Genomic DNA, 14,172 nt, shown 5'->3' with positions numbered 1-14,172 from the left:
GCCCCTCAGCGGCGGTCCTGGTTAGCAGGGGCCCCTCAGCGGCAGTCCTGGCTAGCAGGGGCCCCTCAGCGGCCATCCTGGCTAGCAGGGGCCCTCAGCAGCGGTCCTGGCTAGCAGGGGCCCTTCAGCGGCCGTCCTGGCTAGCAGGGGCCCTCAGTGGCGGTCCTGGCTAGCAGGGGCCCTCAGTGGCGGTCCTAGTTAGCAGGGGCCCCTCAGCGGCGGTCCTGGTTAGCAGGGGCCCCTCAGCAGCGGTCCTGGCTAGCAGGGTCCCTCAGTGGCCGTCCTGGCTAGCAGGGCCCCTCAGCGGCAGTCCTGGCTAGCAGGGGCCCTCAGCGGCCATCCTGGCTAGCAGGGGCCCTCAGCGGCCGTCCTGGCTAGCAGGGGCCCCTCAGCGGCCGTCCTGGCTAGCAGGGCCCTCTCGGAGTCACACCAGGGCCTCAGCGTGAATGGAGATGCGTGGGGAGGGAGCTGCAGCTGGGCAGGATCTGAGGGGCGCACCAGTGGTTGTTGGCGATCAGCACCCCCGACAGCTGGATGTCGTGGCTGGAGCCAGGTCCGCACTTTCCAACTGTGGTTGTCCCCTCTTTAATCATGTATAACAGGATCTCTGACAGCTGAGGGTCTTCGTTGAGATTGACCAGGTTTGGCAAACGGTTGTCCATTTGAAAGGTAATTCCTGCTTTCTAGGAAAAGTCAGAAAAATAGTTAACCTTGATCAGGAGCATGAAACTGTTAAACCCACCTAAAATGAAAAGTCTGCATTAAATGTGAAAGTCACAGGACATGTGACTTGGTAATTAACAGCCTCTTAGACCCTCTCCTCGCGATGGCCCTGTAAGTGTGGCCGGCATTCTTCTTAGAAGCCTCGCAGGGTGATGCTGACCCTGTGTCGCTCACCAGCCTCCGCCCACTCAGGGCTCAGCCTGGTGTCTCCATGCATCTGTCCTCACCCGCAACCATCCACAGCGGGTCGGGTCCTGCGACCGCGTCTCTGCGGCCACCACCGGCTCCCCTCACCGTGACAATGACCTCCTGATCGAAGGATGCAGGGCGCACCTTTCAGGCACCATTCTCCACTTCCCTGTCTACACACACCTCAGGAAAACCCTCTTGAGCCTGTCAGCTTCCCTCCTTTCCGGCCCCTGCACCCAGCCCCCGCCCACCAGCCAGCCCACCCACCACCTGCCCTGACTCTTGTCACCTCCTCCCGTAACCCCAGCCATAGCTTCGAGCTGGGTGCCTTTCCCGGCCTTCGTCTTTCCTCCCTTGAACCCTCTCACACCCTCACCAAGAGAACCTGTCCAGACCCAGGCTGATGGTCCCTCTCCTTCCACCTAAAGCCCGCCGTGGCCCGCCCACCAGCCCTCACTGCACTGTGGCCCAGCTGTGCCCCCCTCTCCAGACTGAGCCGTCCCCGCAGCCACGCATCTGTCCCTAATTCCCAGGGCATCAGGCTGCATCACGCCTGTGCGCTTCTAAGCATGGTATTTCTCTGCTTAGACGTTTTAACTTTGGAAACCAACAAGCTCCTGCTCATTGTACAAGATTTTGCTTAGTTGTCCCTTTCTGTTCAAACTCCTCCCAGTGACCGCCCTCATCACGGAGAAGTACTGCCGCTCCCCCGCCACTGCACCAGGGAGACGCCCAGGGCACAGCCAGGGCCCACCACCGCGTACCTACCAGATGGCACGTGCGCGGTTCAGCCCTCCAATCACAGGGCACTGCAGCCGCCCCCGCTCTGGGTCACAGGTTCTCTGGACCCCCCTCGGCTTCCCCAGGCCTGGCACAGCACCAGCATGTGGTATTTGCTGAGCCAACGTGAAGAGAACTGGATCGTTCATATTTTAACTTTCCAACCAGCTCACAGGCTCTAAGCCATCACAACCCCGATCTTAAAGCTCCTCACAAGAACTCCCTCTAAGCGCTTGCTCTGTTCAGTCGGTACACAACGAGCATTTGAGAAATTACATTTGCATACATACTGGCATATCTCCCTGCAAATTTTCCAATCAGTTCAGAGAGCTGAAACGATACCTGTAACTCCTTTGTTACTTGAAGTTTTCTTTTTTCAGCTTGTTCAAGTTTTTCTTTCCACATTCTTTTCAAAGAAAAACAAAAGAGTTTAAAAGAGTTAAAAAATATCTACATATCTAAATCATTAAGAATCAAGACATAATGAACAAAACTTAGAAAACCACTCAGGAGTATCTCAAACGTCATGGTCTGGGGATGAGCTGCTCCACTCGTATGGGAGGGAGGGCTGAACACAGACCCAGGTGCCTCCCCGCAGGCCCCCCGCCCGCCCCCACCAGCCCAGGAAGCCCAGGCAGCACAGGGGCTGACTGCCTGGCGCCTGGGGCCCACCTCTGCACGTCTGCCATGTCTCTCTCCTGCTGATGCAGCTTCATTCTCAAGGAGGCTATTTCTTGCCGGCAGAGCCTGTATCGCTCAGGGTCAATGTTCTGACTGCTTCTTTGGGCAGCTTTTAACTTTTCAATCTCTGCTTTCAATTCTAAACATTTGTGAAAAAAGGGCCTGATTAATAACATTTGATATACTAGACACGAACATCCGATCTTCTATTTGAAGCCTTAACAACCACTAAGTGAAGTTTTACTTTACTTACTTACAAATCCCTACCTAGCCTTAACCTGAAAAACCGCTCTCCTGTTAATGAATCCCTCCCTCTTAGCAGGACGGCCACGAAATGTATTCTCCAACACAGGGCACTAGTCTGGGACGACAGGCGCGAACGAGCCCTGCCCGGCACACCGCACCCATGAAGACTGGGGACAGAGACCAAGGTTTTCCAAGCTGGAATTCAGAAGACTTACGTTTAATGAAAATGGCCCCGCTGGTAGAAGGGAGCGGATGCAAAGGGGGAAAGACTGAGCGGGGGCCAGCCCGCACCCGAGGGCGCCATGCACCGTGGAGCCGCGGCGGGAAGGACGCGCGGCTCGGGGAAGCGCGGCCTGCGGGCGCTGAGCCAGGGCGGCCGCGGCTCCCAGAGGCCCCGGCGGCCCGGCCCCACGCCCGGCTCCTCCTGCCTGCTGCCCCGCGGCCTTCCCGGCGGCCTGGGAAGGTGACGCGGCGCTGCTGCAGCCAGCGTGAGAGGAAAACCCTCGACTCTAAAACCGCTTATTTTCACGACTGAAGAGAGAGACAAAGGTCAAGTGTGGGCCTCACCCCGGATGAGCCCGGCGCTGAGGTCCTCGTTGACCCTGGCGGCGGTGACGATGCTGCGGGCCTGCGCCGCGTACCTCAGCGTGCTCAGCGTCTCCTCCACGCTGCTGCCCGCCGGGCTGACCGCGGCCACCATGGCGGTCTTCGAGTTTCCGCTCAGACTCTCCTTCAGCAGCCTGGGCGGAGAAGAGCGGCGCCCTGACACACGGGCGCCCGGGAGCGCAGCGCACCCCGCGGGGCAGAGTGACACGGCGGCCCCGCTCAGACACCACCTAGGAGGCTCCTGGGACTTGCGGCTCTGCTCAGGTCTCCGAGCACTGTACTTCCTCTCACGCTTTCTACACTGTTTTGTGAAACAATAGCCTGCGCAGAGACTTTAAAACGTGGGTAACTATCCTATCTTCAGTGAAATTCCTCTCCCCGCACTAGCCTGGGAACTGCTTCAGGGAGGGACCCTGTCTGCTCGGGTTTGGGTTTCTGGAGCCACCACGATGGTTCAAAGCACCTGCTTGCAAGTGCAGAAAATGATGGACGAACATTATAAACACAAGCTCTGTTCTCTGTTACTAACATATGCAAAAGCCTTATTTGAGAGGGAAAAATAAGCTTGCGACTAAAAAGACTATCTTAACGAATATGGAATGAACCAGTCTCGGCTTTCAAAAGTTATTCTTAATTTTCAAGAGGCATTAAAGAAAATCAGACTGCTCTCTGACAGGTTTTGAGGTGGCGATTAAAACCTAATAAAGTATAAAGACACACTGCTGTCAAGGAGAGATCCGTCCTTCTCAGAACTGAATACTGAATCTATACAGATGTGATCTGAATGTAACGTATCTGAAGTCACACATGCACTCGTTAATGGAAATCCTTTTTGAACCAGCCAGTGTGCGTGAGCTTCCCTTTACACTCGCAGGAGCGTGTCTGGTGACACCACACGCGCTCAACCATCAGGCACGAACGACAGTGAGCACAGTCACAGAAGCTGACGCTGTCACAGCACGCACCGCGCCTTACGAGCGTCTGTGCGCGCTCAGTCACTCAGCCATGGACACACCGCGTGTTACGAGTTTCTGTGCGTGCGCGCTCAGTTACACAGCCATGGACACACCGCGTGTTACAAGCTTCTGTGCGCACGCTCAGTTACTCAGCCATGGCTGAATCTGCAATCCTGTGAAGGGACTACAGCCCACCAGGCTCCTCAGTCCGTGGGATTTTCCAGCAAGAATACTAGAATGGGTTGCCATTTCCTTATCTAGGGGATCGTCTCAATCCAGGGATTGAACCTGTGTGTCTCCTATGTCTCCTGACGGGCAGGTGGGCTCTTTACCACTGCGCCACCTGGGAAGCCCCCGGGAGTTTTCACCCGCACTATCCCAGCTGACTCAGCGGTAAAGGATGTGCTGGCCAACGCAGGAGACTCGGGTTCAATCCCCGGGTCAGAAGACCCCCTGGAGGAGGAAATGGCCACCCACTCCAGTATTCTTGCCTGAGAATCCCATGGACAGAGGAGCCTGGCGGGCCACAGTTCACGGGGCTGCAAAGAGTCAGACACACCTGCGCGACTAAGCACACACACGCACAACCCTCACAGACAAGTCTGGATGCACACCCGCTATCACAGGTGAGGAAACAGGCGGGAGGCTATCAGGGTCAAGTCCGGGCAGCCTGGCTCTTGCACCCATACAAGAGTTCCATGAGTCGGCCTATGCCCCTTTCCCACAAGAGCTACTTGCCATGTGAGGACAGACTCTCGGTAAGGAATGAACACGCTCCGCCCACCAGCCTGCTCGGACAGTGCAGAGATGACCTTGCCCAGGGTCAGCAGCGACTTGTTAATGCTCACGCCTTCCTGGGGACAAGATCAAACATTTTAATCAAATTTAACTGCTCCAGAATAAATTTGTTTCACAAAATATATTTCTTCCCTAATTGCTCCTTGGAAGAAAACCTATGACCAACCTAGACATCATATTAAAAAGCAGAGACATTACTTTGCCAACAAAGGTCCATCTAGTCAAAGCTGTGGTTTTTCCAGTAGTCATGTATGGATGTGAGAGTTGGACTATAAAGAAAGCTGAGCACAGAAGAATTGATGCTTTTGAACTGTGGTGTTGGAGAAGACTCTTGAGAGTCTTCTTGGACTACAAGGAGATCCAACCAGTCCATCTTAAAGAACATCAGTCCTGAATATTCATTGGAAGGACTGATGCTGAAGCTGAAGCTCCAATACTTTGGCCACCTGATGCGAAGAACTGACTCACTGGAAAAGACCCTGACACTGGGAAAGATTGATGGCAAGGGGAGAAGGGGACGACAGAGGATGAGACGGTTGGATGGCACCACCGACTTGATGGACATGAGTTTGAGTGAACTCCAGGAATTGGAAGGACAGGGAAGCCTGGAATGCTGCAGTCCATGGGGTCGCAAAGAGTCGAACATGACTGAGCGACTGAACTGAACTGAGAATCACTGAGTAAATACTTTCTTTCAGAATCTACCAACTTCCTTTGGATTCAAAGTCTACTGTTTCTGAAAAGCAATCATAACCAAGAACTATGGGTCCCTTTTTGAGCCTCAGACTGCAGTCTATGAAGTGCAGGTTCAGAGAGGGGTTTCTCTGGCTAAGTATGCTGAGCTTGTAATCTCCTAAAAACAAAGCACAGGGGGGCACTTGACCTTCAGCCGCTCCCCGCTGGTCCCGGTCACTGAGCATCGCTCACTGCCAGCCAGGTCCACGAGGTTTATGCGGCTCCGAATTCTGTGGTCCAGCTCCTGCCCCTCCACAAATTCTGTCTGGAGCAAAAAGGCATTAAAATAACACATCATAAGTTCTTTCATGACTTACCATCAGCATAAGTCTGCAAAACAGAAAGTTACGCAAGATTCAAACACAAGGGGAAAAGACACTTTGTTTCCTTGACTCCTTGACAGTTTATCAGAGCACACCACGCAGCGCGCCGCAGTGTGTGGGGATGATGCCAAAATAAAAGAGAGGACTGTAAAGGGCTAAGAGCGTGTAACTACTCAGTTACATTAAGGAAACAACGATAAACCGAGAAAAAGCCTGATTTATAAAAGTTTGCTTATCCCAGCACTGAAGTAGCAAAATGTTTAAAAGCAACATAAATGTCCAACATCAGAGAAAAACCTGAGGACTTTTAATAGTCAAAGGAATGCTATGTAGCTATGAAAAACAGTATTTTGCAAATAATTTTAAAGGCATAAAATCATTACAGATTTTGTAAATTTGTGATGTGTGACTGTAAAACAATTGAAAGATTATATACCAAACTGTTGAGGGGGTTTATCTGAGTGGAACCTATGGCTAAATCTATTTTGGCTGTGCTGGGTCTTCACCGTGGCTCATGGGCTTCTCAAGTTGCAGCATGCAGGCTCTAGAGCGAGATGGCTCAGTAGTTTCGGTGTGCTGGGTCTTAGCTGCAATATATGGAATCAAACCCAGTCCCCTGCTTTGGGAACACAGAGTCTTATCCATTGGACCACCAAGGGAGTCCCTACATTATTTAAAATCCTTTACTTTCTGACATGTTTTTGCAAATACAAGTATTATGTATTGTTGATAATATATTACCATATATTGATATGGTGTGAGTCAGTGTGTGTATGTGCTAAAACTCAATTATGTTACATACTTATGCGACTATGCTTTTACCTTTGATTTAAAGGAGGAAATAAGGACAACATACAACTTGAAAACAGCGAGCGTCTTTCCTAAGAAAGCCCTCAGTGACACGGTACCTTGGCCTGGGTCATCACCAGCGTGAGCACAGAGTGAGAGCGTGAGCTCTTGTCATTCATGCCGGTGGCGGCTGTGGCCTTCTGCTTGTTCCCCAGCTGCAGCCAGACCTGGCGAGGGAGGCGGGCCAGAGCTCAGATGGTGCCAACCGGGGCCAAGTGAGAAGCAAGCACATATACACACACCAATAATCATAATCACTTTGCAAAATAAAATTATCAATACATATTTATTTACTCATTTGTATTACCATTTTCTAGTTGTTCATTTTCTCTGTCTCAGAAACTTGAATCAGGAGATAATACCTTGAAAAGGTTATTTCTATAACTCTAAACTGACATGATAATCAATTTAAATTTTTAGTTTAGAAGAGTATTTCTTTTTATTAAAGTTTACACAAAATCAGTTGATTATAAATTAAGATTAACCTTTTATTTATGAGAACAGCAAGTTAGGGGAAATAATCTCGTATTTATGACTCTGATCTTTCTATCTAGTGGACAGAAAACAAAATACAATCAACCTTACCTGGATATCAGAATAAGAACTGACAACATTCCTATTTTAAAAAAGCAAAAAGACAAAATCCATTTTACTGATGATCAATCACACTCCTGCCCCTATAAAACAACCACCTTTCAATTACATAATTATCCCATGGATATCACAATGGAATAGACATTATTATATTATGACAGTCTTTCATTTTCTCCATTCTAAAAGGTAGGAAATAAAATATAATGCTTTAATTTTGTCTAATTTTTTAAAATATGATTTTTCTTGATATAAAGAACCTTAGCATTTGAACATGGGAATATCCAAGTCTAAGTCATGCGACCAAAATATAAACTTTTAACCCCTATGTTGGCATAGGTACCCGTGTACACACATAGGGTGTGGTTCGGCAAAGGTGTATGTACAAGTACAGGTGCACGTGGGTGTAGGTTTGCGGGTGCCGTGGGTCTCAGCACAATTCCAGATTTACTAAATGGAGTTAAATCTTTTCTCACCACTTTCCTATTCCCTTAAAAGAGCATTTGGAGTTGAAAGCCAAACACATGACTGTCAGCATAGTTCCAACTCCAAGCATCGAACTTGGCGCCTTCCCTCCGCGGCTTAAAGGGACACATAAAACAAGCGGCTCGAGAAGGTAGGCTGAACTCAGTGGGTAAGCGGGGAACGAGAGGGGTCAGAAAAGGTAACCTCCACTCGGTGTGATTAGTCCTCTACGAGCGCTCATAGAGAGAGAAGCACAACGAGAAGCAGCTAACTCTCCATTTGGAAAGAGGAGGGACGTCTGACCGGAGAGCATTAAGGCCAGAAGACGGCAGAGAGGCAGCGCCTCCCGGCCGGGGGGACACTCAGGAGCACAAGCCGCCGCGCCCGCCCTCCGCACTCCTGAGGACAGGCCCCGCCCACCTGCCGCCCACACTCGCGTGGACAGGCCCCGCCCACCAGCCCGCATACCGCACTCACGTGGACAAGCCCTCGATGTACGGGCCCGAGGCAGGGTGCTCCCGCACTCGCAGCTGTGGGCAAACACAAGCTGCGTTAGCACAATACAAATATTCTATATAAAATGGACTTCTAATTATCTTTTTTTCTATATTTTGAGTCCACAGTAAAAAGACTTGTCTCCACTTTGCCCAGAAATAAACAAGGTTCTCACAGAAACACACCTGCAAGGCACCAGGAAACTGCCTCAGGATCACAAACCAGTCACGTTCTCAGTGTCTGACAGTAGATTTACGATGACACCAAATATAACGGCTTTCTTGGTGGCTCACAATGGTGAGATCACTCACCTAGAGCCAGACATCCTGGAAAGTGAAGTCAGGTGGGCCTTAGAAAGCATCACTACAAACAAAGCTAGTGGAGGTGATGGAATTCCAGTGGAGCTGTTTCAAATCCTGAAAGATGATGCTGTGAAAGTGCTGCACTCAATATGCCAGCAAGTTTGGAAAACTCAGCAGTGGCCACAGGACTGGAAAAGGTCAGTTTTCATTCCAATCCCAAAGAAAGGCAATGCCAAAGAATGCTCAAACTACCGCACAATTGCACTCATCTCATCTCACACACTAGTAAAGTAATGCTCAAAATTCTCCAAGCCAGGCTTCAGCAGTATGTGAACCATGAACTTCCTGATGTTCAAGCTGGTTTTAGAAAAGGCAGAGGAACCAGAGATCAAATTGCCAACATCCGCTGGATCATCGAAGAAGCAAGAGTTCCAGAAAAACATCTATTTCTGCTTTATTGACTATGCCAAAGCCTTTGGCTGTGTGGATCACAATAAACTGTGGAAAATTCTGAAAGAGATGGGCATACCAGACCACCTGACCTGCCTCTTGAGAAATCTGTATGCAGGTCAGGAAGCAACAGTTAGAACTGGACATGGAACAACAGACTGGTGCCAAATAGGAAAAGGAGTACGTCAAGGCTGTATATTGTCACCCTGCTTATTTAACTTATATGCACAGTACATCATGAGAAACGCTGGACTGGAAGAAGCACAAGCTGGAATCAAAATTGCCGGGAGAAATATCAATAACTTCAGATATGCAGATGACACCACCCTTATGGCAGAAAGTGAAGAAGAACTAAAGAGCCTCTTGATGAAAGTGAAAGAGGAGAGTGAGAAGGTTGGCTTAAAGCTCAACATTCAGAAAACGAAGACCATGGCATCTGGTCCCATCACTTCATGGGAAATAGATGGGGAAACAGTGCAAACAGTGTCAGACTTTATTTTTGGGGGCTCGAAAATCACTGCAGATGGTGACTGCAGCCATGAAATTAAAAGACGCTTACTCCTTGGAAGGAAAGTTATGACCAACCTAGATAGCATAGTCAAAAGCAGAGACATTGCTTTGCCAAAAAAGGTCCATCTAGTCAAGACTATGATTTTTCCAGTGATCATGTATGGATGTGAGAGTTGGACTGTGAAGAAAGCTGAGTGCCAAAGAACTGATGCTTTTGAACTGTGGTGTTGGAAAAGACTCTTGAGAATCCCTTGCACTGCAAGATCCAACCAGTCCATTCTAAAGGAGATCAGTCCTGGGTGTTCTTTGGAAGGAATGATGCTAAAGCTGAAACTCTAGTACTTTGGCCACCTCATTCGAAGAACTGACTCACCGGAAAAGACTTTGATGCTAGGAGGGATTGGGGGCAGGACAAGGGGATGACCTAGGATGAGATGGCTGGAAGGCATCACCGACTCAATGGACATGAGTTTGGGTGAACTCTGGGAGTTGGTGATGGATAGGGAGGCTTGGCGTGCTTCGATTCATGGGGTCACAAAGAGTCGGACATGACTGAGTGACTGAACTGAACTGAACTGGTGGCTCAGATGGTAAAGCGTCTGCCTCCAATGCGGGAGACCCAGGTTCGATCCCTGGGTTGGGAAGATCCCCTGAAGAAGGAAATGGCAACCCACTCCAGTATTCTTGCCTGGAAAATCCCATGGACGGCGGAGCCTGGTAGGCTATGGTCCATGGGGTCGCAAAGAGTCAGGCACGACTGAGCGACTTCACTTTCACTTTCCAATACCTTACAGGTTTGTTATTCTCAAGTCCTGCCGTAGCCACTGTTCATGTGCTTTTAAGTGGCTTCCACAATACGTTCAATTAATTTCAGTTAACATCTTTTTCAGTTTTACATTATACATTTTACACTTCATGAGCAGAACATTTAAAACACATAGAAGTCTTAGAAGGAAATGCCAAGTTTTGCTTAAGTCTGTAGTTGCTGCCAAAGGCAGACTGAGTGACTTTGAGCAAGTGACCTCTTCAGATTATAGCTTCTCAATCTCCACAGTTCTTTTCAAAACTAAAAATCTTTTCATTATAATAACAGGTTTTTAAAAAGTTTATGCCTTGTGAAACTTTCTATTGCACAGAAAATATTATCTATAAGACATCAGCTTGCTAAATAATCCAGAGAAATACATATGCTTCAAAAACAAGGCAGTTTTTTAAAACTTCTACTCTTTTTTTGGCTTCACAAACTTTTAGGTATTTAATATTTGACGTGTGTGATCCAACTAAATCTTGGAATATATGATCTTTAATACTGACACAATACTTGCTTAAGTAAAAGGAGGTTACAGTTAATAACTCATATAATGTCTACTAACAATACTGTTCAGCTTATTCAGCAAGTGGCAACGCAGTTAGACTGCACACGAAGCATTTGCTATCATATAGGAGCACTGTAGTATTTAAAGCTATGTATCATCTTGAGAACTAACATCATTCTATGCATCAATAAAAACAAATTAAAAACACCAAGGTTTAAAATCTTACCGTTTGCTTTCTCTGCCCATTTTCACCTTTACAAACAAGAAGGTCATGAATTCTTTCATTGTAGACTTCGAAGAAGCTCATCTCAAGGTGGTAGCTGGCCTAGCAGAGACAGAAACAGAGCCAGCAGCTTAGCCGGCAGTCCGTGCGCTCCTTGCAGCCCAGACCTCTTACGGCTCTAGGGTCCCCAAGGCAAGGCCTTTCCAGGTGGCTCAGTGGTAAAGGACCCACCTGCCAAGGCAGAGGCCAGAGACCCGGGCTTGATCCCTGGGTGGGGAAGATCCCCTGGAGGAGGAAACGGCAACCCCACTCCAGCACTTTTGCCTGGAGAATCCCACGGACAGAGGAGCCTGGTGGGCTACAGTCCACAGGGTCGCAGAGAGTGGGACGCCACTGAGCAACTCAGCAGGCAGCACCACGCACACGTCTCCATGTAAAGGACTCTTACAATCCAACCACAGAAGACAGTCAATCAGCTAAAAAACAGGCATTTCTCCAAAGCAGATGCACAGCCAACAGGCACCAGAAAAGGTGCCCAACACCGCAGGTCAGCAGGGAGAGCAGGTCAGAGCCACGGTGAGAAACCGCTCCACACCCACGAGGACGGCTGCAACCGAGCAAACGGAAAGCCGCAAAGCTGGTGAGAGCTGGAGTTGGACCCCGGGGCTGCGGGTGGGAACATAAAATGGTCCCGGTGTCGTGGAAACGGCTGGCAGTTCCTCAAAGGGTTCAGCATAGACTTACCATATAACCCAGCAATTTCAGATCGACCCAAAAGAATTACAAATAAATTAAAATTACTCATAAAAATTGTACACCAATATTCATAGCAGCACTGGATAGTGCGTTGACCAAAAAGTTCCCTGGGGTTTCCCATCAGACAGTATGAATGAACTTTTTGGCCAATCCCCCGGAATACTACTCAGCCACAAGGAGGAACAAAGAGTCGATACCTGCTGTACCCTCATGAACCTCAGGCTGCAGACACTCATTTACAGGAAATGTCCAGAACTGTAGGAAAATTACAAACTCCCAGACTACCCTCCCAACCAACTGAATCAGGATCTCCAGCAGCTTTTCAGCAAGTAAACACACACACACACACACACACACACACACCCACACACGCACGCGTGCACATATGCACACAACTGCCTCCTGACACATTCCTGGGGGCTCTTATCATCAAGCAAACATGGGGAAAATTGGTCTTGCAGGCTGCCTGCAGACAGCTGACTGCAGGCGGGACTGGGTGAGGGGATGGGCCCCCGGCACCAGGGCGGGGCAGGTGCCAGCGGCTGGGGCCGCCCCTGGGCTGAGTGTGCAGGCCACTCCCCAGGCCACTCCTGTTGACCCTGCTGTCCTCAGGGAGGTGCGTGGCCCCCGACTGCAGACACGCACGCCAGGGCGGGGCCGCCGCACACGTCCCGCCACCCGCACAGGTGGTAGAGCCGAGGAAGCGGAGAAGCCGGCGGGGAAGCCCCTCTGTCTCTGCCCACCGGGAGGAACCGCCGGCGTCTGAATCCGCTCCCCACCCCCGCCCCAGGGGACAGGGCCAGAGCGCTTCTTCGGAGTCGGCCTCAGTGCCTCAGCTCTGACTTTAACGCGGTCCGCCTGTTCTCTACTCGAATACGAAGGCTTACAGAGACCATGAGAACATACCTCTTCCGTTTGTTTTTTGGCTATTTCAGCAAAAAGATCTTCACAAAATCTTGGAATTATTCCTGGTTCTTCACTAAGGCCCATCATCCTAGAAAATATATTTATGAGTTGGAGGGAGTAAAACTAATTAGGTTTTAAAATTCTTTGAGGGGAAAGTAAACCTGAATTTCCTCTTCTATAAAGTGGGCTAAGTAAGAACTATCTAATTCAGAGCCTTCTGGCACAGGGCCTGGAATACAGTAAGAACTCGATAAACGTTAGCTACTATTAAAACTCAAGTATTTCCTCGCAGGACGGGTAGCAGAGCCAGACCACCACTGATGAGCTGACTTGCTTGTGATTCTCACAACACGGCTCCAAAATAACCTGAGCTTCAGTTTACACAAGGGATAGAATTTACAGTAAAACGGGGCCCATGATACCAACAAGGTAAACAGTATCTCATGCATAAACAGAAGCCCAGAGATAAAGCAACTTGCAGAACTGCAGTGTAAAATGGATGAGACTTGAGCCCAGAGCAGTACAGTTTCAAAAAGATATTCTATCAAACTATGCTGTTCTCACAAAAGACACAAGTGCTTCAGGATGGTCGGATTCACAACACAACTTACGTATATGACTTTCCAGAGCCAGTCTGGCCATACGCAAACAGACAGGTGTTGAAGCCTTGGAAGGCCTGTCCCAGCAGCGGGGCCGCCAGCGCCTGGTACACGGCCATCTGGCTCGCGAAGCGCGGGTGGCGCTCGTCCACGGACCAAAAGGAAAGGTCGTAGGCAAAGCGGGACACCTGTCGCGAGCCGGGGTGCTCCACAGCGATTTCCTCCCCATCCAGGAAGACCGCCTGAGGCGCTCCTTCTCTCTTCTCCCTTTCAAAAGAAGTGCAGGTATCGTGGTTGCAATTATTGTATTATCATCTCCATAGAATATAATGAGGACTGCAGACTACAGTAGAACGTTCCTCCAGGGCAAGACGGCTCTTTAGTTTTATGTGGAACGCGCAGAGCAGCACACATCTTAATCGCGGGTTTCCAAAATCCATTTCCGCAGCTCCAGTGCCACTGCTCAAAGGAAAAACGGAATTCCAGGTTTCTCGTCCAGAAAACTCCCTACCTGTATAGGATTTTCCATCTTCTTCCCTTTCCTCTTAAGTTCTCCCTTTTCTCATCCTGTCCGCTGAAATCTACCTGTACCTGTAGTTCTAACTGGAAATGTATTCGAAAACATCATAAAGAATTTCTGGAGGTACGAATCTATACAAAGCTGGCAAGAAAC

General features: G+C 49.4%; 1 protein-coding gene across 1 annotated transcript in view; it reads right to left on the bottom strand.

The window, feature by feature from the left end:
* Window positions 1-14,172, bottom strand: part of KIF14 (kinesin family member 14) — a 39,882-nt gene that overhangs the window by 22,925 nt on the left and 2,785 nt on the right. Inside the window, exons 2-13 of the mRNA XM_040263235.1 lie at window positions 13,512-13,766; window positions 12,901-12,988; window positions 11,242-11,340; window positions 8,420-8,472; window positions 7,472-7,502; window positions 6,946-7,053; window positions 5,863-5,979; window positions 4,920-5,035; window positions 3,187-3,359; window positions 2,365-2,512; window positions 2,035-2,098; window positions 499-683 (exon numbers count right to left, since the gene is read on the bottom strand). Of these exons, the coding sequence (XP_040119169.1) occupies window positions 499-683; window positions 2,035-2,098; window positions 2,365-2,512; window positions 3,187-3,359; window positions 4,920-5,035; window positions 5,863-5,979; window positions 6,946-7,053; window positions 7,472-7,502; window positions 8,420-8,472; window positions 11,242-11,340; window positions 12,901-12,988; window positions 13,512-13,766 (1,437 nt within the window). The remainder of the gene's footprint in view (window positions 1-498; window positions 684-2,034; window positions 2,099-2,364; window positions 2,513-3,186; window positions 3,360-4,919; window positions 5,036-5,862; window positions 5,980-6,945; window positions 7,054-7,471; window positions 7,503-8,419; window positions 8,473-11,241; window positions 11,341-12,900; window positions 12,989-13,511; window positions 13,767-14,172) is intronic.

The sequence above is a fragment of the Oryx dammah genome, unplaced genomic scaffold, assembly GCF_014754425.2.
Source record: "Oryx dammah isolate SB20612 unplaced genomic scaffold, SCBI_Odam_1.1 HiC_scaffold_21, whole genome shotgun sequence".
NCBI lineage: Eukaryota > Metazoa > Chordata > Mammalia > Artiodactyla > Bovidae > Oryx > Oryx dammah.
The sequence above is the reverse complement of the archived record's forward strand: the minus strand, read 5'-3'. Positions and strand labels throughout refer to the sequence as shown.